At 37.4% G+C, this 27108-nt stretch overlaps 1 protein-coding gene across 1 annotated transcript in view; it reads right to left on the bottom strand.

Moving 5' to 3' along the window:
• The window catches only part of NCKAP5 (NCK associated protein 5), a 372817-nt gene that overhangs the window by 13002 nt on the left and 332707 nt on the right, over positions 1–27108 (bottom strand). Inside the window, exons 16-19 of the mRNA XM_017820947.1 lie at positions 20041–20355; positions 17739–17875; positions 15551–15680; positions 12750–12937 (exon numbers count right to left, since the gene is read on the bottom strand). Coding sequence (XP_017676436.1) covers positions 12750–12937; positions 15551–15680; positions 17739–17875; positions 20041–20355 — 770 coding nt within the window. The remainder of the gene's footprint in view (positions 1–12749; positions 12938–15550; positions 15681–17738; positions 17876–20040; positions 20356–27108) is intronic.

The raw sequence follows: 27108 nt of genomic DNA on the forward strand, positions 1-27108 counted from the left end.
GGATCTAAAAGGCTGATAACCCTTTGTGCTGAGCCCACTCAGGCTGCAAAAGGCCCTTCCTAGAATGTGAGGTGTTATTTTGGAAAGGTTTTGGAGGCTTTTTTGGAGAAAGGAAGCACCATGAAAATTGGGAACCCTGGTTCTGTGGTGTCTGACCCTCCTTGTCTGGCTGTGAGAAAAGCCTTTGTTGGTAATAATCTAAGATGGAAGTTGGTGTGATGAACCAGCACAAGGTTCCATTCCCACAGTGGGCTTCCTGCAGTGACAGAATAATGTAGTATCTTCTGTATTGATTTTTGCTACAATTTTGTATAAAACCAGAAATGTCCATGTGAAGTGACAGCCACATGGATGGATTTGTTTGATAAATGCTTTAGAAGATTTATTGACCTTAGCAATACAGGAGTGTTACTGCAGTATTAATGCTGCAAACTAGTGAGATATTGGTGATATAGATGTTCCTATGCCTTAACTACACATTATAATATTGTTAATATATTAGGCCACTAGGAGGACTAAAATACAACTGGAATTCATGCAGACACACTGTACAGCTAATATGTACTCACTTTTTGAATGCCCAAAGATGACACAAACAGAAAATCTGGATAAAAATACAGAATGAAGCAGTTTCCAGGACCTACTAGTAAAAAAGTACTTTGAAAAATGTTGTTGAAAATTAACAGATGTTTAATATTTATTGCAATACAAAAAAAAATAAATTGAAGTGTTGATTTCTTTGATATCCTAGATATTCAGGATTCAAATACTTGTAACAACGCAACAGAAATTTCCACCATGTGCAGACACTGTTAGGATCCTTGTATGGTCAGCAGGACTGCTGAAGGCAGTAGAGTTCTGGTCATGCAAAACTCTTTGCAGGATCAGAGTGTGAATTTGCTTCTGACATTTTGAAAATTCCTCATCAGAAGAGGAATGTGTTTATGGTCAGTCCTTGTAATGCAAGATCCCATCCTGAGTAAGAATGCTTGATGAGAATATTAAGTGATAATGATTATTTGCTTAGTACAGCTATGGGGTTTTGGAAGCTCTCAAAGCAGCTTGCTAACAGTACTAGATTAAATTCCAAATGCAGCTGGAAGGTATTATTTATATTGTTTATTTAAAAATGGAGAATTTAATAGGAAGAGAGGTTTAGCAATTTGGACATTCAACCCTATCTTCACAGTCCTGTACTCTTGTCTGCTAAGCTTTTTGTCACTATTTGAATATTTTTTTTTATTTGCAGTCAAAAAAATTCTCAATGGAAAGATAGAGGCTTGTATTGTTCTTACTAGGGAGCATCTGAAGTGCTCTTCAACATACAGGACCTGGCATTTTACCCAGTCAATGTGGTAGCCAATCAAATGTTTTGCACTGACTTTAGTAGACTTTGGATCAGACTCTTGATGCAATAGAGAGATAAATTATTTAACTTACCGAGTTCCCCTAGAAACAAAATATTGAGCTGCAAACAAAGCTAACAAACACCAAATGGGATGCCATCTGCTGCAATGAACAGAACATGACCAGTTCCCCCCATGCTTGAGATTTCTCCAAAATACAATTTGAAATACGTTTATCAAACTCCCAACTGTCTCACAAAATTGGCTTAGCACAGGTTAGCAAATGCTAATACCACCAGCAGCAGCAAGGCAGGCCGTGATATATCAGTTGGAGTTGACGATGATTTCATTTCTACTGCCCTGCTCTGCATAAAAGCTCAGGGGTTTTGTGCTATCCAGAGCCTATGGAGATGTTTCCATTCATGCCCTGTGTCCTAGAGTCTATGGATACTGAGTGGTTTCTGCCCCTGAGTAAATATGAATGGTAACTATTTACATAATGATTCATTCATAGATCTGGATTCTTCTATCCTTTGACATCCAGAACCCATGCCTCATAACCTACTCAAGAAACAGGTTATGAAGGCAAAAGTTCCATCTCGCACAGATGTCTCCCCCAGGAATAGCATGAGATATCTTAAATCCCAAGTCCAGAGCATTCCCTACTTTGGATCGAAGTTTTTGGCTGTGGAGGAGAGAGTGTGGGTTCCCAAACACTTTCACAGGAACAGAAGGACACCGCTGAGCTAAATGCAGTGCATGTGACGCTAGTGGGTGACATCAACGTTAGCCCCCTTTCCACTTAGAAAACACACTAATCGAACAAACAAGTAGTTTTTATGTAATGCCACGAAGAAACTCAGCAGTATTTGCCTTGTAGAACAAGACAAGAAGATAAATGTCTCCATATCTAAATTTCCTACATAGCCAGTCACTCCATGTTCTAGGATCACCACTACAAGTGATGAAACTTGATGAGCAAACAGAACCCCCAAAGACTATTCAGTCTATAGTAGTTCATCAGGAAGGCTACAGCTCTCACATTACACAGCTTCTGTGTAATGACTGCTGTCCTTGCCTTGCCCTGCTGCCTGTTTTCATCACTGTGCTACTAATGATGTCATAATACAGATTCCAGGTTTTACAATGGATTTTATTTATAGAAATGTTGTTTTATAAATCTTGAACTCTCTGTGCCCTGGCTTGTTATAGTGGTTCTAAGAAACATTAAAAGATAGGATGATGATGTTCCTATAACAGTAATAATAAAAATATTCTGTAAAATGATACAGATGAAAGTTTTAGCATTTTCCAGTCTGTCATTATTTTATGTTCTTAACGAGAACATAGTAGGACCAGATTAAAAATACACAGTATTTGCCCTTCCTTTTAACTCAGGGAAAACGTCTGCTGATGTTCCAGGTCATTGCCCACAGAACCAATGTACAGAAACAGGATACTACAGACCAAAATTCTGCCAGTTAGAGGGAGAATATCTAAAACAATTTTCAAGCACCTATGTAAACTCCATGATTTTCACAGGATCCAAATATGTAAATCTGTCAGAGACATCAGAAAAAGCTGCAGATTTCTGGTACCTTTGAAAACTGGACAGCTGAAGTGTCTAAATAAGAATTTAGGCACAGCCATTAGGAAATGAAGTGTGAAAAAAAAGGCCTATATTTTTACTGATTAGGGGTCACAAACAAGACTCTTCAGTTAGCCCATGCAGGGCAAAATAATTCTTGCAGGAGTGATCAAGAAGCATGTGCTGGCTTCTTTGCTACTTCTGCTCCTCAATTTCAGGCATTGTCTGAAAAGCTCTGCCATTTGAAATCTGTTTTTCATCTTAGTACGCGTTACCAATAGGTTTTCCAATCTGGTAACTTTTCTGTGGATACAATCTCTTGGTGAAGTTTAGACCTTTCTCTTTGCTATAAGAAATATCATAGACTATTGCTGCACAGTTAACATTTTAATTTTATAATGCACAGAAACATACCATATTCATATTTAATTTCTTCATTTCCACCCACTTCTTCTTTACTCTTATGCACCCAAACCCATGAGGTCTTATTTTATAGTTTGCTTTACAGAGAATTCAATAACCCATAGGATATGTGCATATGTAATAGGGACGTCAGAAAAATCACTTTAAAATGTTTGACTGGCAATTATTCAGATAATTCTTCAAATAATCACTTGGGGTTTGATTTGCTGAGAATAACACTGGAGTAGCTAAGGGAAGTTCTTAAGTCTACAGCTTTTTGTAGTATGCAAAATTTTTAGTGACCTCTATTAATGATCAGGCAGAGAATGGAGAAATTTAGAGAAGGTGACTAATGGGAGCAGAGCCATCAGGATGTGTCTCAGTCATTGATGGATTGATGGGCAGTTCAGGCTGGGAGGACTCTGACATGTGCTATGGAAACTGATATCACTCTTCTTAGCCCTTGTGAAAGATAATTAGACATTTAAATTACATACAAACTTCCCAAAGTTCCCTGTGTCACCTATTGCTGATAAGTCTGCTAAATATCATGTTTATTTCTCTTATCAAATACAAATATTACTTTCCATTAAATTAAAATGGATGCTGAAAAAGCCTGGAATTCATATATAAGGGCCTAAAAATACAGTAAGAAATAAAATATTTCACTTTGGGATTTCCCATAAAGTAGAATGTTTGAATTTGCAAAATATATTTATCAATATTTTTCTTAAGAATTTAGACAATTTGTGTGTCATACTGCATAAAGTCTAATATAAATTCTCATTTAAATAAAAGGCAAATCACTTTTGGGAAATGAAAGTGGCTAGTGGAACAAGCTATAAAGACCAAAACATTATTTCAATATGGTTTTTGCTAATATTTGACATAAAATTTGCCTTCTTTTCAAAGACCATGTTGATTAGGTTATTATTTTCATGTGCATAGGAAAATAAAAAGCATCCTCTTACAAAAAGAGATAATTTGCTAATATATTCTCTGTATATTGCTACAATTCCTGCTACTGTCAGCTGTGTAACTTACTCCTCATGTATTTTGCTTAGTGTAGAACTCTCACACTAAAAGAGCAGTCATTTCCTACCCTTCCCTGCATGATGTTTGAGTGCTTTATGCAAAACATATCTCTGTTATAGATGGGGAAGGCAAGTTTCAGCTGGAAAAACAATTCACAAAAATATTACAGCATTATTCATCTCATTTAACTCTGCTAATCAGATGCTCCTCTTGGAGTCAAAATATTTTCCAGCTTCAGAAAACAAACAGCTCACTGAATACATCTCTGCCCTACTGCTCTTTTCTTGATTGAGTCAATCCAATGTTTATTGTATCCAATCTATTTTTTAGCCTTTTCCTTTATTACTAATACATTTTCTACCATTACAACAATTACACCATCTCACAAGCTTACTATTATTTATCATTTGTTTCTTTTCTTTTATTATTTTTTAATGTGCCCTGAATTCCATTTTGGCCTACAGTATTATTATAATATTCCAATTCAACACTGAGAGAAATGAAACCTGCAACTTCATTTCCAAAGACAGAGGACTGAAGAGCATCTGGTTACAAATGGCAGAAACACGAGTGCACTTTGGGCCATGCTGCAAATCACATCAGCTCCATCTGTCAAACCTCTGAAAAACAGCCCGGAACATTTTCCACTCAGGGAAATCACTAGCAAATGATACTTTTACTTCATATGTACTTTTGGTTCTTATTAGACTAAAAGATCTACCTACTTACACCTACGAGCCCCTGGGCCTATTAAATCTGTATGTAATCTCCAGTTATATAGGCAAATAGACATTAAATAGTGCTTGGGATGTGTCTGTGAGGCACAGTGATGTGGTAACAGCATAAACAAGCTGAGTGGGCCGGAACCCAGTGCAGTGGGGTCTTATCAACACTCTGCTTATTTCAGCTCCTCAGCCCTGCTGAGAAATGACCTGGAGTAACCAGGCCATCAGGAGCTGTGCTAACATTGTGCCCAAGCAGGCTCACTGTAAATTAGCTCTGTACAGCTCTGTGTTGCTCTGGGCACTTGTACAAGAGCAGTTCTGGACTGTCCCTCCAGGGACTCCAGCAAATGAACTGCAGGGCTTTTTGCGACATCTGGGCTGCTGTGTAATGTGGTTACGCAGCTCCTACATGCTGAAAAGACAAGGTTCTCCCTGAAATTTGAAATTACTTGCTGAGGTGGTGGGATATGGGGTTTCTGCTTCACTGAGCAAGTTTTCCCACTCAGAAAGGGCAAAGTTCTTCTCTCCTTACGGTGCCAAAGGGGTTATACTCAGTGAGCACAACGCTCCAGCTGTGGCCACAGGACATCTGGGTGTGTTGCCCTGAATCAGACAAGCCCAAACATCTGCATGTGGCACTCGAGAAACCACACAGGCACAGTTCATTCAGTGCCGCGAGTTATTGGGGCGTTTAGTGCTCAGTGACCCTGTGCCACAGGCGCTAGGAACTGCACCTTCATGCCAGCAATGCTTTAAGCTCTCATCTTTCCTGTCACAGCTGCAGCTTTTCACTTCCTCCTCTCCTTCTCTCACACATCCAAATCATTCTCCTGCTAGCCTTGCACACCATGTGTTTTAAAATGCCACACAGCCTGCTGTACTATGCCAAAGACTTTCTGTCCCTCACTGACACCCAGATACTCTTTTAAAACTATGTGCTAAAAGATACTTGAGTTAAAATGTCGCCACCTACCCGTCCCCATAAATACACTAACCAAACATAAAATAGAGCTTTTATGCCAGCTGGAGGGCCAGTCAGAATGGGATTTGATGGCACAGTACTAAAACTACTGAGGTCATTAGTGCTAGAAGCAGAACTGTATCAGCAGATAACAGCTTCCAGTTCTTTTTAGGGTATGTTTTTCCTAAAAATGTCCCTTGCATACCATTAAAAAAGTTATTTTCTCTGGTGGACGCTGAGTTCCAAATGTTGTTTTGTCTTGCCAAAGTCTTTTAAAAACTTTAAAAAGTTATGGAGAATGTTATCATCCTCCTTGCTGAGCCATTCTCTATTGCATAAATTTTTAAAAAACCTTTAATCAGCATAAGAAATCTCAGTGTTTCACCTAGAAGGCACAGGGAGTGGAATGAGTCTCTGTATAACTGCAGCTTTTTATTGTTGCCAAGCTAGTTCCTCAGGCTGGCTGTAAGAATGTTCTTCCACACCACACCACATTTCTCTTAAGTGAGACGTGTCAAGTGAGACTTTGGTCCCAGAAGACTGCCTAGCTAGTCTTCAAATTGCTTGTTTTGCTGTCTCTTCACTTTACTTTTTGAAGGCAAGTTTGATGGCAAGGTATTAGAAACAATGAGACCTCATGATGAATATAAGGCTTGGAAGCAGATCTTGGAATGTGAACTTGCCCAATGGAGGGGAAAAAACATGCAGATATGTGTGGTTTGTTGATGTCTGCAGATGTCCTACCTTATTTCTAATTTTGCTTTTCCCTACATGAGTTGAATCAGACTTGAGGCTAGAAAAAAAATTTTAATTCTGTATTATTCCCATGGGTGGTATGGTCAAATTTGTTTTCTTTTCAGACCATGCTCCTGTGGTTTTTGTCACTTATGTTGTCAAATACTCCTATATAATCCCCTGAAAAAAGATCTTACATCAAGTTGGGTAATTACTCAGACAGTCCTTGTTTTGATGGAACAAGTATTGCATCACTCAGCTGAGAATCAAAACCCTTTGATTAAATAGAAAGGAAATCTTACAATCCCAACCTGTCAGTGAGTAAATTCTATTGAGGCAATTTTGACAAATAGAAACATGTGTAGCTCACAGGCCACATTCAGGGGTCAACAGGGGCTAATATAAAACATAAATACAGTAAAAGTCATTTTCACTTTTTGTGATGGGGAAGATGAAAGGGTATCTAATCCTGACTGAATTTGAATGTTTCTAGGCTAATGTTTCTAAATATCACCAAATGTTTACAAAAATAGATCACATCCCTAAACATATGCAATGATTTGATATACTAATGCCTTGCTTGAAAGAAAAGCAATGATCTTAAAACACAAAAGGCAAGTGAATGAAACTGCAGACTTATTCCCCATTTACAAATTGCAGTGGCAGTTTCTTCCTTAACATCTTAGGTGTTTCATCAGGGCTAGGAAAGCAAATAAAACTGATTATCTCCTCACCTCATCCTCCTCCTCTCTCTTAAGCCTGGCAAGAAAAATAGCAAAGAGGAGGCGAGATTTCTGTGCTTGATATGCAGTATGAACTGTGTACAATTTCCATGTACAATTAGTACGCAGAAACCTACTATCAACTAATTCCTGGATTTGATCCAGCCCATTAGATGCTTTCTCTTATTGACAAGGGACCTCTTCTACCTTCCATTACTTTCTAGTATAATAATTTGTAAGAGTTGCTTCAAATCCTGTATTTGCAGTAACACACGCATTTTACAAAACAAGCTAAGACCAAGGTCACCAGGAGCATTTGCTGTTCTCTTCTGGTTGTAACATCAGATAGTTATTGCTGTTACCAATTTACAGTGAAATAGATCCTGAGACCAAGCAACTAGCCAAATATCACCCAGTGCTGCCACAACTGCAGGTACTCCTGTTATTTTGAAAGTAAAAAGCAGGTAATTATTTAGTGCTCACCTGAATGTGCGCTGATGCAGCTTCACTCTCTAAAATACAAATGGTAGCTACAATAGCTGGCTTTTACTAGTTCCAGACAAAGAAAAGTTTATGGCAATGTTCAGATTTCTAACCATGGGTTGAAAGTTTGGTACTCAGTATTAGCCAGCTGTGGTCAGGGCAAGGAAGAAAGTGGTTCCACAGGTCAATACCTCCTTTCCACTTTGAAGTCTTAGGATGCGGCTCTTCCCAACTGCTAATTGGACCGAAATCATTATCTTAGGCTTTTTCACGTGTGATAAGCAGAATCCCTCCCTAAGCACATCCGATAATGTGAAAAAAATTAGTTCTCTGTGAAAGCAAAGTGCACGTGGTCTCCCTAGAACTACTTCAGACACTTAAATATGGAAAGTCTCTTTTAAAAGGGACTTGATGCTTCTCTCTTTCAGAGAGAATAAGGCACCTTCAGAGAGTGACTCAGAGAACCCAAATCAGGCACAAAATGCTGGCACTTTCTCCAAGAGCTGCCTAAACAGGTGAACAGTACAAAGTACCCAGTGTGCTGCTGCCCGTTCATACCCTGACTCGACTTTCTGATCTCTGCAGGAGATGAGATGCAAGCAGCAGCCTTTCTTTATTTTGCCCTCACTCTTGTTTAGTGCAGCCTGCAGAGGTGTCTGGGTTGCTCTAACTGTTGCCATAATTCAGGAGGTCTGGAACACCCTCTACAGTATCAATTTAATGCTCAGAGATCCTTGAGGATGGCAAGTGTTGTGCAGTTATCAAAATTTCTTAGTCTTTTTTCTAGTCCTTTCGTGGATATTCTCCTCTGTTAATAGGAGGCTTGTGAGCACAATAAGTCAATCATACAGCATTAACTCCCAATCAGCTTACTCAGCTGTAAAAAACCTTGAGTTTATCTGGGAATGCTGCCAGGTCAGTCCTATTTGTAAGTGCAGCCTAAACAGCAGTTTCTCTAATTTTTCCTTTCCCTGTATTTGCCAGCGCTCTCTAATATCTACTTGAATTTCAAGACACAGTGATTTGAGCATTTGATCTCATTCATGAATCATCTGTACAACACATATGAACTCACATTCTTCACATTGCAACTCACAACTTCGCATTGCACTTCTGTTAAATGAGCCCCCCAGTTAGAGCGCTGATGCAATTAACAAGGTAACTCTGCCAGAAATGTCAGATTTCTCATGTATATCTTCACAACTGAGGGAAAACAAGAGGAATCAGAAATTTCTGATGGGTACCAACCCCTTCCATAAGGGATCTTTTATTCAAAGTGCTCAAGTCATGTCTTGAAAAACAAGACAGCCTTGATGGTGACTCAAATTGAGTAATACATAGGGACGGAAGAGGGCTGTATTACAGAATAGAAGTATGTGATGATTGGCTAAGGACAGGGAAGTAAACATATTTTTCATAATGCTTTGGGACCATAAGGATGACTAAGAAATAAAATTTTTGACCAACCCAGTTACTTCAAGGAAACAAAGACAAGAAAAAGTCTTGTGTTGCTTTTTATTTGATCATAAAATATGCTAATAAGCAATGGGCCTAGAGGAGGGAAATTTATCTTGTTTTCTGAATTCTTATAAGATAAAAAACCCACTAGCTTTTAAAGTCTAAATAGTAAAGTAAATGATGAAATGTGAAATAGTTTTTTCATTGTAAAAATGTGGTAGCAATCATGATGTGGGTAAAGTGCTCAAGAAGTTACTGCTGCAAGGAAGAACAGCTGTTTAATGCAGGGCTCATTGAAGTTTCACTGACAAAGTGTCTCCCATGGGCTGAGTGCAGTGGACTTTGGATCAGGCGTTGCATATTGCTTATTAAATCAGAGAAGTTACTGTTCAAATAAAATTAAGTCATTTGATATATATAAAAATTAATGTTTCTTGTTTTGAAAATCCTACTTGAGGAAAATAAACCACAGTTATTAATTTGACAGTTTTAAATCTATGAGTCAATGCATCTTATTTCTTTCTTTGAAATTGCGAATTGTTTTTCTTGTCCATGATTCTGCAGTGTACAGAAGGATGGCATTATTTCGGAATATGTTTCCTGGGTCAAAATAAAAGTAACATAAAATTGGTCGTAGTGTCAAGAGAATTTGACCAGGATGCTGTTTAAGACCTGGAAGGTAAGAAACTGTAACAATAAATATTTCTCCTGTCAACATGAAAAAGCCTTTTTTGATTCCTCAAACTCTCCCTTCAGTGTGTCTTTATCATACTAATTGCCCATTGGTTGCTTCTCTTCTGAAACTCCTGTGCAGTACTTTTTTGCTGATAAAACTTGTGTATAAACTTTGGAGGTAAGACTGGTGAATATGTTGGTTGAGAAGGAGATAAATCAAATGACAAGTCTGGGTTAACAGAGCTTCCTGCCAGACTGTCTCATTAGAGCCCCCAGTACTGTCCTAGTGCTGTACAGCCCAATTTAATTGGGCTGAGGGACTGACACAGCACACTTGCTCTTCTGACAAGCAGTGTAAACTCATTCTGCCCACCATGACACTTTTTTGACACACATCTTCTGCTTTTTTTGTTAAAGGCTTCACAAACACCACTTGGAAATTAATTTCAAAGCACATTGCATTTCATTTTTCAAAATGGCAAATATTCTACATGAAAGCTGCATTATTCTGCCCTCAAAATTTATAGTTTTGTTGTTTGTTTTTTTTTTTTAAGATTTGTTGGCCATAAGTGCCTCTGTTTCTGGTGCTCCCCTTTTTTTTTGTGGGTGTTGTTCCAGATCACACAGTTCTAATTTAATCAGACTGTGGATTTTCCTAGGTTGGACAACCTACAACTCAAAAAAATTTGCTGTGCTGGTTCAAACAAGGAGTTCAGGACAACCTGCTTTTCATGGTTACTGCCTCTCATTTGTCATCCTGAAAAGTTTAATACTAATAGGCAAATCTCTAGTGCTTTACTGAGCTTTCACTGTTCACCGAGAGGCCACCCTGTGTTGAGAGCTGTTTCTGATCCTTAAAAAGTAAACTCCAGAGCTTCCAAACATAGTGCATGAAAAATGCTAGTGCTGAGTTACACTTGTTGCCTTTTAGTTTAATGATGGAGTTTTGCAAGGATCCTAAGGCCAGTTCAATGGGCTTTGTTTAGGCTTTGAGGCTGATTGGGTACTTTGCAGAGATGTCATATACAAGGACTGCATGAAAAGAATTAATTAAAAGTAGCCACTTTTCTACAGTGGAAACAAATCTAATTGCTCTGTTAATAGCACAAGACTTTGGCCTTCAGAAGGCAGAACTGATTTTTATGCAATTTTATATATATGCATATACATACATATATAATTCATCTCGTGTGCATAATTAGGCTATGAATTTCTGGATGTTCAAGATGAGGAACTAAGTGGATGCTCAATTTGTTTTCCTTCATGTATCCTTTTAAACACCCTTCTGCTGCCTATTTCTTTCTTTCTTCCCAACTATGAAGCCAGATTATTTAAAATTGTTCTTTCTAACATGACCGAAATATATTAAAATTGAATCATATTCTAGGTACTAATGAAATTTGGTTGATTGGGAAATAAGGCACATACGTGTCAGGATTTTCTTTTTGAAGTTTGTGAGTCAATTTAATATTCACTTAAGCAGAACTTTCATGCCAACAGAGCTGGAATAAGCAGAGGTACAGACAGTTTGTTTCTTCATATTCCTTCTGCATATTTGGCCCAGATTCCTAAAAGCTGTAAAACTCTAACTTTGGTTAGAGTTAAGCACCTCAAAGTTACAAGGCACAGTCATTTTCTGAAACTGAAAACTGGGGTGTGGGAAAAGATAAAAACTCTTTCTCATTTATGCACTACATCAGGGTGTTACAAACCAGCAGCTGATTCATTATTTTCTGCTACCACCTTTGTTTATACTATAACATACCCAAAATGTGCTGAGTGCTCCACACAGAAACAAAAGACTTTCTGTCTAAAAAGAAGAGCTGGGAAAAGAGACTGAACATGGAGGTGAAATGATTACAGTGATCATGATTAAGTGCCTCTATTTTAAAAAAAAAAATTGGCTTGTTAGATCAAAGGAGAGAGGGTGAGAGGGTCAGAGGATGAGAAGAGAAGGCATGAGAAAACAGGAGGAAAAGAACAGGTTCAGAAGTTGCTTTTCAGGCTTGCTGAGACTGTGTGATGTCAGATTCAATACTTTTAGAGACAGAAAAGCAAGTGGATTCACGCGAAGTAAGAGAAGAAAAAATTTGTTTCAGTTTAGCATCAAGATCCACCAATCAGATTAGGAATGATCTTCATCACAATGTTTAAAACTCTGAAATCAGGAATTCCAAAGCTAACACCAAAAGTTATTTCAAAAGAGATGAGAAGATAGTTGACTTCTGTAGCATAATTTCATTTGAATTTTCAGGAATACATCTTTAGAAGTTTAAGTCATTTACTACATGTTGTGCTATACAAACTATCTAATTACATGTGAAGGAGCAGCCTTAAAAGATAAATTTTGTGTTTTCTTGCTAGCTTTAAATTTCAGTTCCTTACTAATGGTGAAGTGCTAGACTGTCTCTACTTGTCAGTTTTGGAAGTCTAATTCTATGACAGGTGAGGATCCAAATGTAACATTCTGTTCTAAAAATATTTAGATCTTTACTCTTTTGTAGGTCATGTTGTTATTTTCTAGTCTGCCAGGTTTCAGTAATCAATCAACACTGAGGAAAAACCAAAAGGCAGATAATGAACAAAATGAGAAGTAATATAAAAATTACAGTAACTTACACTTGGGTTCTCCTTGCCCTTGCTGTCTTTACTGGAAGATCCACTCAGCTTCTCAATTAAACTGTAATGTGTTAATTGTTCAGGTCCATCCTCTCCAAAATGGCCATAGAGACTGTGTTGGTATAAATCCAAAATTGACATTGGGTTCCCCAGAAACGACTTTCTCTGATTTTGTTTTTCCTGCTCGGCTGTAAGAGATGTAACAAATAATATCATTATAGCAGTCTACATAGACTGTAATGTATTTTTACAAATTTTAGATATATTTCAAATGTTTTAAGGTATCTGCAATTCAATGCAATAAAACCATTAAAAATACCAATATTAGAGGTGAAGGAGATGGCATGCAAAAACCAACATTATTTTCCTTTCTTTTTAAATTATAGACAAGATGGTTAATCTGGCGGATCTAGGGGACCCTACTTATTTATTTGCAGTAAGGTTTTGTTCTTGTCTTTTCATAGCCTTACATAGCAGATGTGCTAAGTTTGATAATTCTTTCCTTTTCACTACATTTTTAGTTAATGAATATAAGAGCATAAAAAATACACTAGTAAGGTAAGAAAGAGGTGCTACCCATTTGTTATAGATCCTACTGTAGCACAAAGTAATTAGGAATAAAACCACAGTTTCTGAAGTCCAAGGCTCAAAACTCATTCAGAAGATCGAAACAAAACCAAAGAAATTTTCTGCAGCTTATGAAAATGAAGGCAGATGCTTATTAATAACCATACTTTATCCCATCCTGTGTTCAAAGATCTTGGCGTCTTTATGCGCGCAAGTGATATAACCTCAAAACATCCACATGAGGCTGAGGCATGAAGTTTATTTCCTTGCACTTCTTGTTACACAAACTTCATCTCTGCCCTATAACCTACAGCATTAGGAGAGCCTCTGCCTCCAATGCCTCCAACAGAATCACATCAGGATAAACAATAATTTATGAAATTCAAATCAAAACCTTTTCATGGTCGAAAGAGAAGAATCTGGAATATTTGGCATATTCCCTGCTACTCTACTGACCTTCTCCATAACATTGGGCAATGCACTGGGAATCTTATCCAAAGGCCACTAAATCAATGAAGGTCTTATCATTGACTCTTCATAGCCTTTGCATTGGGCACTCAGTCTTTCTGTTCCCTGCTTATAAATGAAAAATGAAAATCACTCCGAGATTATAATTGTTCAACCAGTGAGTTTGGGGACTCAGCTAATAAATATAATTAACTATTCCTATAAAAATATTCTCTGTGAATTGGTTTGCTGGAGCCCCTGCCTCAGCCTCATGTGGATGTTTTGAGGTTATATCACTTGCGCGCATAAAGACGCCAAGATCTTTGAACACAGGATGGGATAAAGTATGGTTATTAATACGATTTGAGAACTGCATTTATAAAGCACAGAACAGAAATACTGACCATGAGGAATGACTATAGCAGAAATGCTCTTGCAATAATATGTTATAATCTTTTCTATTTGTCTCAACAACAATTAAGTATTTTAGTTCTGTTACTAACCCAAAAGTTAGGCATATACACAAAATTAATGACCTTCTATGTAAAATGGTGACATCAAGTCATACTTAGGTATCATTAAACTTGGAATCTGCTGCCATTTAATGCAATTGGTAACACATGATAAAATCCTTTTTTTTCTGCAAATTGTGATCTATACAGAAAAAAAAACGCTTATCTAACTCTTTAAAAACCCACACCTTTCTTATATTAGAACATGATTTGTAAACAGCAGAATCTATAAAAAGAAGTGTTTATGGGCTGAGTTAAATGACTTGAAATATTTCATACAGATTAAAACCAGGAAGTTACAGAAGTAATGTAAATAAGCGGTCCCAGCTCTCTCTTTTTCATGGAATCACAAAAAATGGATTAGCTCTGAAAATGCCAGCTGCTTAAGCCCAACTCCCAGCAGACACTGAAGAGCACAGTGTGCCTGTCCAGCCGTCCACGGTGTTTTTAATGCAATCGTCACCGCGGTATCTGCTGTAGGTTAATCTCTGCCAGGTCAGGCTCACGGCTGTGCAAGGGTCAGCACAAATCCTGTGAATCACTCAAGAACTGCTTAAGCTCTCAGGGCCTCAGTGGTGCAGAGACCTTGCACTGGCCTTTGCACTTGCCAGAATTTATCTCCTCCAGGGAAGTTGCGCCCAGCAAGGATAGGAGCCGCCCTCTCCTCCCCTCCCTGAGGGCACACACCTGCACTGAAAGGTAGCTTGGAGTATGAGTTATTAAACACACAGAAACTGTGATCTCAAGAACTTCTCTTAATGTATTTTTATCTTCAGGAATTCAGTAAATTCCAAATTGCTATCGGTTCTCACAAAAAGCTTTGGTGCTTGAAAACAGCAATATATAAACAGAGGACAAGGAGAGAGACATCACTATGGCACCATAACCAACATCACTTTGATGCAGAGGTTGGAAAATTGTGGTCTTGATCACTGCATTATTTCAACTGGCTATATAATTACAAACAAAAAAAAGAAAGCTACCTTTATAGTCACCTTTCAATTTTGTAATTATTTTTATTTACATTGTAGAGATTTATGCATAAAACCCCACAAAGTAAGCCTCTGCTAGCAAAAACTGTGGAAGAAAGGGAAAAACAGATATACACATAATAAAAAGCAAAAAGTAATAAAAAGCTAATGGAAAATTAGACTGAAGGAAGATTTGATGTTAGAAAGTGAAAAGTAGACAGAAAGTTTAATGAAGGACACTGTCTCCTGCTGAGTCAGAGTGGAGATGAGGGATATACATTTTTATGTACAAATTTTCAATTACCTCGTTTGTTGTTCTTTGTTAACTCCAGAAAAGTCTCCTCTGCAGTTCTAAAATAACTTGTTTCATACTCTGGCTCTGGCTCAGTGTCAGTGCTGCTTGCAGAGTAAGTGCACACCCTCAGAGCTTTGTCCTGCGCAAATAAGGGTATCACAGTAATCAGATGATGCATATATATCAAAATAATGCTGAAGTAGGTACTAGGAGTAGAACATTTTATACTCATCGTGCAGTTTAAATGAATAGTTCAACTGGAAAAAGTCGGCATTACCAGTTTAGCTAAACACCTCTCCTTTGAGTAAGTTATCATCAGTCTGACATTGGGGAAATAACACATTCTTGTCCTCCTAAGTCTCCTGAGTCAATCTACCAAGAAACAGTCCAGATTTTATGTTGGTTTTTTTTCACTGTAAAAATTTTTTTTTTCAAATCTACCAACATTTTCACATACTTTTACTGACCAAGTTAAATTTTTAAAAGTTCTCAAGTATGTTAAACGCAGTCTATTTGTAACGTACAAAATTATCATACCACAAATGGTTTACTGGAAGCAACTCTAGAGACAATTAGGATGGCAAGTAGGCAATACTCATGCTTTCTATACCAATAAATCCTAAATTTTTCCTAAATTCATGTCCTTTGTCCTGGCATTTACATTATAGTATTGGAGAGCCTTAATTCCCAGCTGATTCCTATGCCATTTCCTTTTCAGGAAGATTTTCTTCTGGAAGTAAAGAGGAATGCTGACAGCTCTGGACAGCTCCTAATCATGGAAGGCCTGAAGGCTTAAACCTTTTAGAAGCAGCAGCTCAATGCAATAAAACCCACAAACTGGGTAGGGGGAAGCTAAGCCTGATACTGCTGAGTTAATGCAACGTTCAAATACCCCCTACTGTCCCAACCTCAGCTGCCTATCAGTGGCTTGAAAGGGGTTTTAATTCTGTTTCTCAAAGAGTGATATTAATTTCCACATCTTGCCATCCATGCTGCAGATTTTAACGGATGCAGAAGGACATCCATTTATAAGGATTCACATTCCTGTGGAGAGGGAACCAGACCTGAGGATACCAGCCATGTATGCTCAGCACTAGAGATTGCAAGTCAGCTGTAGTCCCAAAAGATTTTAGACACATTCTCATGCCAGCAACACCCACGCTGACCTTCTGACTCTTAGACAGACTAATTAGCAGTAACACATCTATGGTGTTAAGGTGGTTTTGGGAGTGGTCAGTTAAGACTGTCCCAGGGTGAAGACTATATTCGTGTGGTTGTTACATGTAAGCCAACACTACTGCACTACAGAGGATTTACCACCAGTTGGTCAATGACATATATAAGACACGTAATTCTACCTCTCTGTTTCTGTTCTAAGTATTCAGAGCATGGGCCACATAAAAATGTGAGATGCCCCAGCTCAGTAAGTAATGGATAAAGCAGATATGCAAGAAGGCTACATAATAAAATGTTTTAGCCTCTTGTAGAGTAAGGTTTATTAGCCAGCAGTCTGCCAAGTGGCCTGCTTAACACCCACTTTGTTCAGTTTTTTTCTCTCTTTGCTACCCTGCTGACCCTGCACTTCTCACAGGATTTGACAGTCTGACATTGCTGAATATGAAAAACTTGGCGATCAGCTACAGCAGCTTTCACACATGTGTATGCATTTGCATGTTTGGTCTTTCTGCAGTTTTCATGAAAAGACTGAGGAACAGACAGATCATCACAGGATTAACCAGAACCCCACAGAAACATTTAAGAGTATTTTCCCATTCAAAATACATTCAGAGCATATCTGCTCAAGCCCTCACACTACACAGCCATACAGACAAGGAAACCTAGGCTAGGGAAAAAATGAATCCGAATGTCAGGAAAAGCAACAAACAAGGTCAACTTTCTGTAAGAGAAAAACAGGGTAAAAGGTCTCCATTTCCTTGTTTAAAAACACCTGTGAGGATTTTAATTAAAACATGCTTGTAAACTATGAGGACAAAGTACTGTATTATTATTATTAGGTGCTGTATTATTATTATTATTAATAAATAATGAGATTGCAAATGAAGGTTAAGAAAGTGAATATAGCTGTTAGATTGCTAGTTACTCTTTCCACTATGTTAAAAACACTGGCCATTTCTGATACCTATGCATTGGCCACAATACCTATCTCATTTAACAGATGCCACTTCTTAACTTATACCTTTGCTTTAGTAGTTTTCTTGATGGTCCACTCTGGAAGAACTTTTCTATTTTCTGCAGTCTCTTCGGTGTGCTCTAATGAGGCAGAGGTCACAGAACTTGGTTCTTGTTCACTTTGCTTTGCAAGGTTAATTATTCCTGAGTTAAGGGAGACATTATTTAAATTGTAGGTCTCATCAGCATCTTCATGATAGTGTTTCAATTATAATTCAGTAAAAACTGGGGGCAAGTCATGATACTTTCATTGTGTCAAATAATATCCTACTACTCAAAGGAACAACTTACTAACTTACTGGAATAATTCTAACTACAATGGCAGAATTTGATCCAAACCATTTCCAGTTAACAAGAGAAGAGGAAGGCATGAATTTAAATCCCTCTGTTACTTTTAAAATATACACTCTTTCAAAAAAGAAACAACAATCAATAACTACTAGGCATTGTAGGATCTGCTTTGCTATTTTATGTTCTCAGAGAATAGTCTTTTAAAATAAATATAATTGGAAGTACCTTTCTAGCAGAAAGCCAGCTTCTTTATTTGCTATACTTGCACTATGCAAAATCAGAACATCAAAGAAGATATATGGTGTATATGAAATAAAGTGATAATTGTAATTTGGATGAGAAAGTAAGGGAGAGAAGAATAGAATGAAAATATTCTAGTAAAGAATGAGTTGACCCCACCATCTGATGTATACTATTTTTTTAAACATCTCTTTATGACAATTTAATTAAGATACAAACCTTACAAGGTTGGTGCAGTGAATATTAGCATTAAGATCAGAACAATCTTACTGCTACTGACTTCTTATGAAGCAATTCAATGCTTGCAGCTTCTGTTCAATTTGTTATAATGACAGTGTTTAATCATGGGCTCTACTCTATAGCACACTGCTGAATTGAGGTCACACATGTGGCTATTCAAGCATGTAGCACATAATCTATAACTAGGATTTCCCTTCTGAATCCTTCTAAGCTGTACCATTAATTACCAGTACAGTTATTTTAAAAATACTAACTATTAAAGTGTATTTTATTTAGCTTTGATTTGAAAAAAACAGGGGAGTCTGCAATGAAGCATACACTGTATATTTGCAGTCTATTACACTGTTGCAATACTGCACTGGGAATATTGCTAAATCAACTGAATTCTAAGATGTTTAATTAGAATCCTTCTCTTATGCATCCTATGAAACATATAAGAGAGGCTTCTTTCCTCCCAGGCTCAATATAAGTCAGCTCATTAGCAGAACACATATTTGATGGTCTTAAACTAAGCTCAAACTTGATATTTAACCTTACATGCTAATTACACAGAATCTCTCTTATAGAGTGATACAGATTTATGCAAGTTAAAAACTCACTACTTTTATAGGAGCAACAAATACACTGACAAAGTGCTAACCACCATAACCCCAATAAATACGTGACATTGCACTTGGTCAAGATAAAACAGTACTCTTCTCTATTAAACTAATTACTTCTACTGTGTTTTGTACTGTATCCGTCATGCTGACTATGAAAATTCTCCTTTTATAAATGCTATGTGATTTCTAATGTTATTAACATATATATTAATAACTCAGAAAGACTTCAAAAACTTATATAGTCAATACGTTTTTATAAAAAAATGCACAGAGTTCAATGGAACTACTTACTAATACCAAGTTATTTGCTGGAGCTTTGATGGATTGCCAGTACTTTCATTCCTTTGTCAGCTTTTATTTTATAGCTTAAACACACACTTAGCTCACAAGTGAAAGTAAGGTATTTTATGTTCGTATATAGAAATGTATTTGTGTGATGTAGTAAAGTAACGAGAGTTTTGTTTGAGGTCAAGGCTGTATATTCATTGGGACAGAATTTATGCATTGAGGCCAAATGAGTCTTTAGTTCAAATCTGGTATCAAAAGCCAGTCTTTATGAATATATCTTTTCTGTGTCACAACATGGCTATGCTTTGTACTTTGCCACAAAGTCTGATCCTGAATGTTGCTGAACACCCACATTCTTATTCAAGTCAAATTCCAAGGCTGGCATATGTTTTTTCTTCAAGTATTGTTTCTTGAGAAAAGGATTTAAGTACTAAACTAATTTTTCTTCCTCAGATAAGCATTATGTGCAACAAAACTTCCATATGGCTCAGGTCACAAACTTGTTAACCTTATGCGTTCATAAAAAGAGTATCTTCTGCTCTGCATTTAACATTTCTGCTATCAATTGCCATTATTATAAGATTTCTGCTAATGAAAACAGACGTCAGGCCAGAAATAAAGTAATTTTTGGTATAATTGACATTTTACCTGAGGAAGCTGGTTTTGGAAGGCGACTTTGAAAAGGTCGTACACCTTTGGCAGTCATGGCCGGATCGGATGTTGAGTGACTAATTATGCTTTCCACAGACTCCTGGCTCTTAGCTGTTGAAGGCACTTCTCGCTCAAGAGTTTTGGCTTTTACTGAAGAAGCTGAAGGAGGAACTTGCTCAGATGCTGCACAGGCTTCTGTTTCCAAGGTTGATTCTGGCTTAGAAATGTGCCGCCCCGTAGATCGGTTCCCCGAGTCAGGGAGGGGGAAGGTTCCAATCCCACTGTCCAGCGTCCTCATCTGGCAGCAAGACTCTAAGACACAGGGAAATAGGTGTTGCTGATATTTATAGAAAGTGGAAAAAAAGAGCCTTTTAAAGGGAAGGCTTCAAGGAAAGGAAAACATTTTGCATTTTGTGAGTATGCTGTTATCTGTCACTTGTATGCTTTTTAAACTATGTCTGTCTAACTGAATACAATGAAATACCACATCGAAGTGCAGTGAAACCAACCAACAGGTGCCAAAACATTGACACTGTCTTGCTTCCGAGTAATGGTGTGATAATGAATAAGACAGGGATGTCTCAGTGATTACAGCTTGAATTTTTAAATGATTTAGTTTGAAGGCCTACAGAAAGTCTGAGGAGTACTCAATCCCAATATGAGGGATTGAGTAGTGTACAGTATTTCTGACACAAACCTGCACTCCACAGAAATTTGGCCTTCCCATACTTATGCTTTGTTAATTGCTTCTCATATAAGAACGTGTCAATCAAAATGTATCATTTATTCTTACACAAAATTAAGATTTAAGAATTTCTCAGAGATACTCATCTCTCAGAGCATCCTGAAAAACTTAGATGGCAAGAGCCATGTCTTTATTTTCCTTATTATGCCCTGGTTCTGCACATCCCATTTTGGGTAAGTGTACACTTCCCAACATAATGCCAGTCAGAGATACCTTAAAGTAATTGGTTTGGAAGCACTGTGGTCCCACATAGCCCTCCAGCTTATTCATCCTACTGGAAAGGTGCTGTACTAACCATGGAACAGAGAAATATGCAAGTGTAGATGCCTGCACGTTGCTATCCTAGCAACTAGGATGTACCAGCACCCCCTGCCCTCTATCGGTTTCCAGAGACTTCCCTTTTGTTTGCATAATGGGCAAACAATGTCAAAGGGACTATGATGGCAAGGTCCTTCTGAGAGCTATAAACACCAAGGAGGGAAATTCAGCACTAATGGTTGGAAAATGAGCATAATTTAGGTTAAATGTCTGGAAATATCCCTTGACAGCAAGATCTTCAGTCTGTGGCAGACACTCCCAAAGGAAGCAGAGGAATTTCCTTTGCTTTGAACAATTTAAGGCTACACTAGCTAAAAGATATACTGCAGTGAACAACTGTACTCTAGCAGGAGATGCAGAATATGACCCCATATATCTTCTCCATCTCTATCTTCTGTGTTTCTGATATTGATTTTTTTTATGATATGTCCATTTGTTATTTAAGTCTGTTGTAGTTAGCAGTCCTCTGACAAGTAATTTTAATTATTTTTTCTTCTGTAGTGTTTCTAATACTCTCAGAAATTTGGAAATATTCCTCCCCTATGGGTTTTGCCTATTTGTTTTTGAACTAAGAGCATTACCATGGTCATTTATGTTAAATATCTTCATCTCTAATGGGCCTTACTTGATAGCAAGTAAGAAACTACTTACAGATAAATGTCTATTTATATTTCTTGGTTCTTGTCAAAAGCGAAGCAGCCTATGTTTATGTGGTCCTCATTACCTTATCCTTGTCACTCAGAATCAAAGAAGGACTGAAAGTTATATTGAGCACCTTAATCTTACAGGGCCTGGCTGAACTGCAAGAGCAAAACATAATATGCAGTCTTCTAAAAGGGCAACATGTGACTCTGATTTCCCTCACACAATTACTGCATCCCAATCAATTCCCTCCATAGGTAAAAGGAGATAAGATGTGGGAGCCATGTCAAGCTGGCACCTACATTTTACCTCACATTTTTAAGCTAATGTGCCATAATGATTTTAGAAGTTGCTGAAGATTATCCAGGAAACATAAATAGTACCCCAAACAATTATATTTGGTTCTGATGCACCAAAAGGAGGCAACCCATGTACTGTAGTCTCTTAATTTGGCAATCCTTCCTCTGACGTATTTTTTTGTTTTGTTTTTGAATAGTGAAATACTAGATAGATTGGGTTAACTGTTACTCTAGAGAGTGAAAAAAAGCACGTTAACATGCTAGGTGTCTGCCCTTGCCATTTTCTGCAGGTAACTGATTTTAAACAGTGTGTTTAACATGGACTGGAAATGCTTCAGCTAAAGGCTGTCAGTGACAGAGTTAGTAAATAAGGGAATATAGATATTATATAACATAGAATAACATAGGATAAGAAAGGACTTCTGTAAGTTGCCTCTTGGCCAGAAGAAAGACATTTGTGCAAGACTGGTTATGTTGGAGAGGCAGAAGGTCTTCAGCAGAGACATGGAGTAAATTGGAAGCACCACAGAAAAAAGAACTTCCTGAAAATAAAAATCTGAAGAGTCTCCCATCTACATCTGTATGGTTAATGTAGGACCTGATTTCGTAACCCATTTCACAGGGACTTTGAAGGATCTTGTAGTGTTGTTTCCTTTCTGAGCATTCTCTGAGAAACTAAAAAGTCATTCCCTCCTAATTATTACAGGAAAATTAAGTAGGATCAAAATGTATATCAAACAGGAAAGCTACAGCTTTTGCTCAGGGTGAACTGGAAGATGAAAGCTATTTTTTCTTCTGAGGTCATATTTCTTCAAATGACATAAGGACTTGTCTTGCCCACTGTTACCTCGTGTAGATCTAGGAAAGAACCATGAAAGCAACTGCATAAAATCAAGAGAAATGAATACTGAGGGCTACACTTCCAAGAAAATACAATCTCCTGCTGTTTTCAGAGTAATTGGGAGAGTGATGTAGGAGCACACCAGCAGTATCACATTTAATTAAAAGGAAAAATAGTTTTAATCGATTATGGTCTTTCTTCATAGAGACTTTATCCATGATAAAGGCAATACACCAGGTGGAAAACAGATTTTTAAAACAGCTCACTAATTTTTAGTTTTGAAAAACCACAAAAGGGCCTGCCTTTCAAAGTGCTCAATACTGAGCAGCTCCTATTGTGACACTTAAAGACAGATTTTTGAAGAATTCTGTGACTCAGATATGTTGAACTATCCTCAAAAACTTAGTCCTAAATCCAGAGTACACCACCAAATTCTTTGTGGATGTTAATTTTTCACTAGTGAACGTAACTAATTCATCCCTAAAGCAATATAATACAAATTAAAAAGTATCTTTCATAACAATTTGTATTATTGAATGAATGAATATACATTATCTTGTGTTGTTTTTAAACTTTTATGAAGCAACTGCAAAATAAAAAAATATGTTATACATCTCAGTGATGGCTTTCAAACATCTTCATGGCCCATCTGATTTCATCAGCAGCACTGACACTTCAAATGACTGTTATCAGTGAGAGCTGCACAAGACTACATAATGAAAATATGTAAAAGTTAAATCTCTGATGCTGTGACAGTACTACTCAATAGATGAAAAATGATTCTGCAAAACATTAAAGCCTGAAAAGAGTTATATATGAGCTTAATTACATTTGCTTGCAAAGTCTTCCTGGCATACCAGCCAAATTCCTTGCCTGTTTCTGATTTTTTTTGCTCCTCTTTCTTTGCCAGGAAAGAAAGAAGCTGACAGAATGCTACTTAGTTTTTATAGTGGACACAGACAGACTCACTATCAGCCATTTCACTGAAAAAAACAGACTAGAATCAAAAGTTTGAAATACTGAAACAGCCCCTTCTCTCTCTCCCATCATGTGGACTTGAGTCTGGGCCAAAAATGAAGCCCCTGGAAGTCCTCTTGTAGAGGAAGATTTCCAGAACTGAAAACAGAAATAAGAAAGAATTTACAGAATTTTTTTCGAGATCAAGAAAACTCCTAAACGCATGGAAATCTTTTGATGACAGGCCATTGCTAAGAGCTCTGTGGACAATTTGAGGAAGACCTTTAATGTTGAGAAGCTTCTCAACAAAAGGAGTTAACACTGCATAGAAAGTTTTTTGAAAGTTTGCTGAGCTCCCTACTTCTCAATAACTTTCAGATTTAATATTTTTACAGGCAAGATGATCATACAGTTCATTCCCTACATCAGCTGGACATGGTAGTTTTACATCTGGACAGGCTTTGGTACATTGCATTATCACTGGTGCTTTGCCAATGTTTTCTGGTATCAGCAGACCACCATGGCTTCTTCAACATGGGGTCAGCACCCAAATTAAATGGAATGGAAAGAATCTGTGAAAACTGTGCACCATTCTGAGGGTCTGGACAAGAAGAGAATAGAAAAGGGACATATGCTCAGGCTGGTAGGTATCAGGAATTCTAAAAATGAGATCATCACTGGGGAAAATAACAATAGCAGCTCCTTCTGTGGGTTTTTTACATTTTTCCTCTGAAATGCAAAAATTAAATAGTTAGAAGTAAACATAGCCCACTGCCAAGAACTGACAACTTGGAGTTCATTAAAGTATCTTAAGGCATTCTCCAGAAAATAGATTATTTAAAAATGCATCTTAAATGCCATCATCAGATCATTAAACCTAATTATTCTTCAACTTTTGTTTACTTCTTCTGAAACAATTGCCATGAAGCTACCAAAAGCACGTCACCTCTAGCTCAGAAACCATCCTGGGTGCAAATCACTGGAGACTGGAAGAGGATACCCAGAGAAGCCGAGCACTGACCTTGCTTTTGTGTTCCTTCAGAAGCACTGGTATTAGTCTCTGTGAGGGCAAGAGGAGCTCTCAGTCTGAGCTGGTACCACACTGCTTTATGCTGTTATACAGCCCCCTTCTCTGTTCCTCTTTATATATAATGCATGTGAAAGGAAAGCCAATTTGGAAAAAAAACCCACACAACAAACAAAGAAAACATAGAACAGCTAGAATGAAGAGAATTGCTTCCAGCACAAAACAAGGAATGCGGGTCCAACCTCCCTCAGGCTGAGCTCTACACCACTGGCTGCAAAATAGGGTATTACTCAAAATAAGCAATGGAGCAAAATCCGTCCTTCATTTCAATTAGGGACATGTAAGTCTTTCTAATGTTGAACCTATGTTGAGTCCTAGCACACATCCAAGAGATTTCATGACTGTCATAAAATAGAAGACATAAGGTGATGATGTACCTTTAAATACAGCTTCTGAATACGCTTTTCTTCAATAATGTGAAAAGATGCTTTTGCTAAGGGGGATATAATGCTACATGTTATTGCAAACAAACCTTTAACTGAATAACTGGAGAGTGTTTCATAATGCTTCCTCAGGTAAAGTAAAGATTCACATTCTAATAAAGTCTTTTTATGTTGTATCTTAAATGAGTTTCACAGATGCTTAGTTTCTTCACAAATCACATACCAGTCCTTCTCTACATACGGTTAAGAAGCCTATAAAATAACTCATGGTTATTTTGACCATCTAGTTAAAAAAATATGTGAGTTTTATTATGATTTTTGAATCATCCATAAAAATCTTTATGGAAACCACAAGATCCAGTTTTACCCACAGAGCTAAAATGAGGCATCAATACCTGTGCATACATAATATCATTCAAAATGGTCAGGCAATTCATCCATTTTGAATTAAACACAATAAGAGGAGACACTTCTGGATGGTGGCACACAGGGAAGGACTTACAGGTCCTGAGAAGAAATAATTACAGGCCCTATCATGTTTTAAGTGCAGTTTTGCCTCTCTACCTACTTGTGCCATGACTGACAGAAGGCAGCTGCCTTTCAGTGCTGCTTGAGTGGTCGAGATTTCCAGAAGCAGCTCAATAACCCCAACCATTTCCCGTCAGGTAGAACCATGATGCTGCTAATGAAACATACTGATGGATACCAGATGCAACTACTGCAAACAGATATGATTTCTACTTCAAATGTCACACAAACTCACAGCTTCTATTTGAAGCTGGCAAAGTGACAGAAGTGCTTATGTTACTTAACTTTGATGGCCAATCTATCTTAACATTAAGAATAAAAAGCAACAAAGAGGACAAGTGTACTTGAGGTCAAAAAGATTACAGGTAGTTCTGCTTCCATAAGGCTTTCTATGTATAATACTCATAGCACAGGGACATATTTTCTTTCAAAGAAGCATCCCACTTCATGAAAAATGTGGAATCCTCCCCTGTGCTCACCACTACAGCTGGTTTGAGATATTCCTCACATAAATTTTCAAGTTTTGGCCTACAAAACTGTACATGATTGACACGAATTTCAGCTGAAGCCTAAAGTAACCACCAGAATTTTCCCTAGAAAGCAGACATTTTCAGGAAAAAAATATCAGTCAAAAATAGCACTGTATCAAGAACAGTTTCACTGGGAAATTTCCAGCAAGCTGTTTTCAGTACAGACTCAAGCCTTGAAAGGTTTTGAGAGGTACATAACACTGAATGGGCTTTCTTCAAGGAGTATCTACAACAGTAAAAGTGAAAGGATGTAATTCCCATCAGTAGCAGAATATACAAATTCTAAGAAATTCTAAGAAATTCTAACTTTCTTTGCATTACAAAGTTCAAGACTTTCTACTAAGCTGACACAGGGAACAAGATAATGTAATTGTTTTCTTCTGAAACAGAAAGGGAGCATAGTTTTTTCTAGTATTTTGAAACATGCCAAATTAAAAATTAATAATTTTTCTATTTTTCAGAAAAATATTTCAAATGTAAATAGGGCCCTGTAAAATTCTTTTAAAAGTTAATAAACATCTTTAAGCTACATGTGGCATTGGCAGGAAGAACTTAAACTACAGATGGCAAAACAGATCTCTTTATTTGCACATCCTTCTCTTCATCTGCAATGCTAAAGCAACCACAAAAAAATGAATGTATTTCTGCCAAATCAATGTCAATTTTAAGTAGATTAATCCTTCTGGGTTTACACTATAATTTGATCCAATTAGTCAAAGATGAGTGCATTATTGT

The sequence above is a fragment of the Lepidothrix coronata genome, unplaced genomic scaffold (assembly GCF_001604755.1).
Source record: "Lepidothrix coronata isolate B3197 unplaced genomic scaffold, Lepidothrix_coronata-1.0 Scaffold86, whole genome shotgun sequence".
NCBI classification, from domain to species: domain Eukaryota; kingdom Metazoa; phylum Chordata; class Aves; order Passeriformes; family Pipridae; genus Lepidothrix; species Lepidothrix coronata.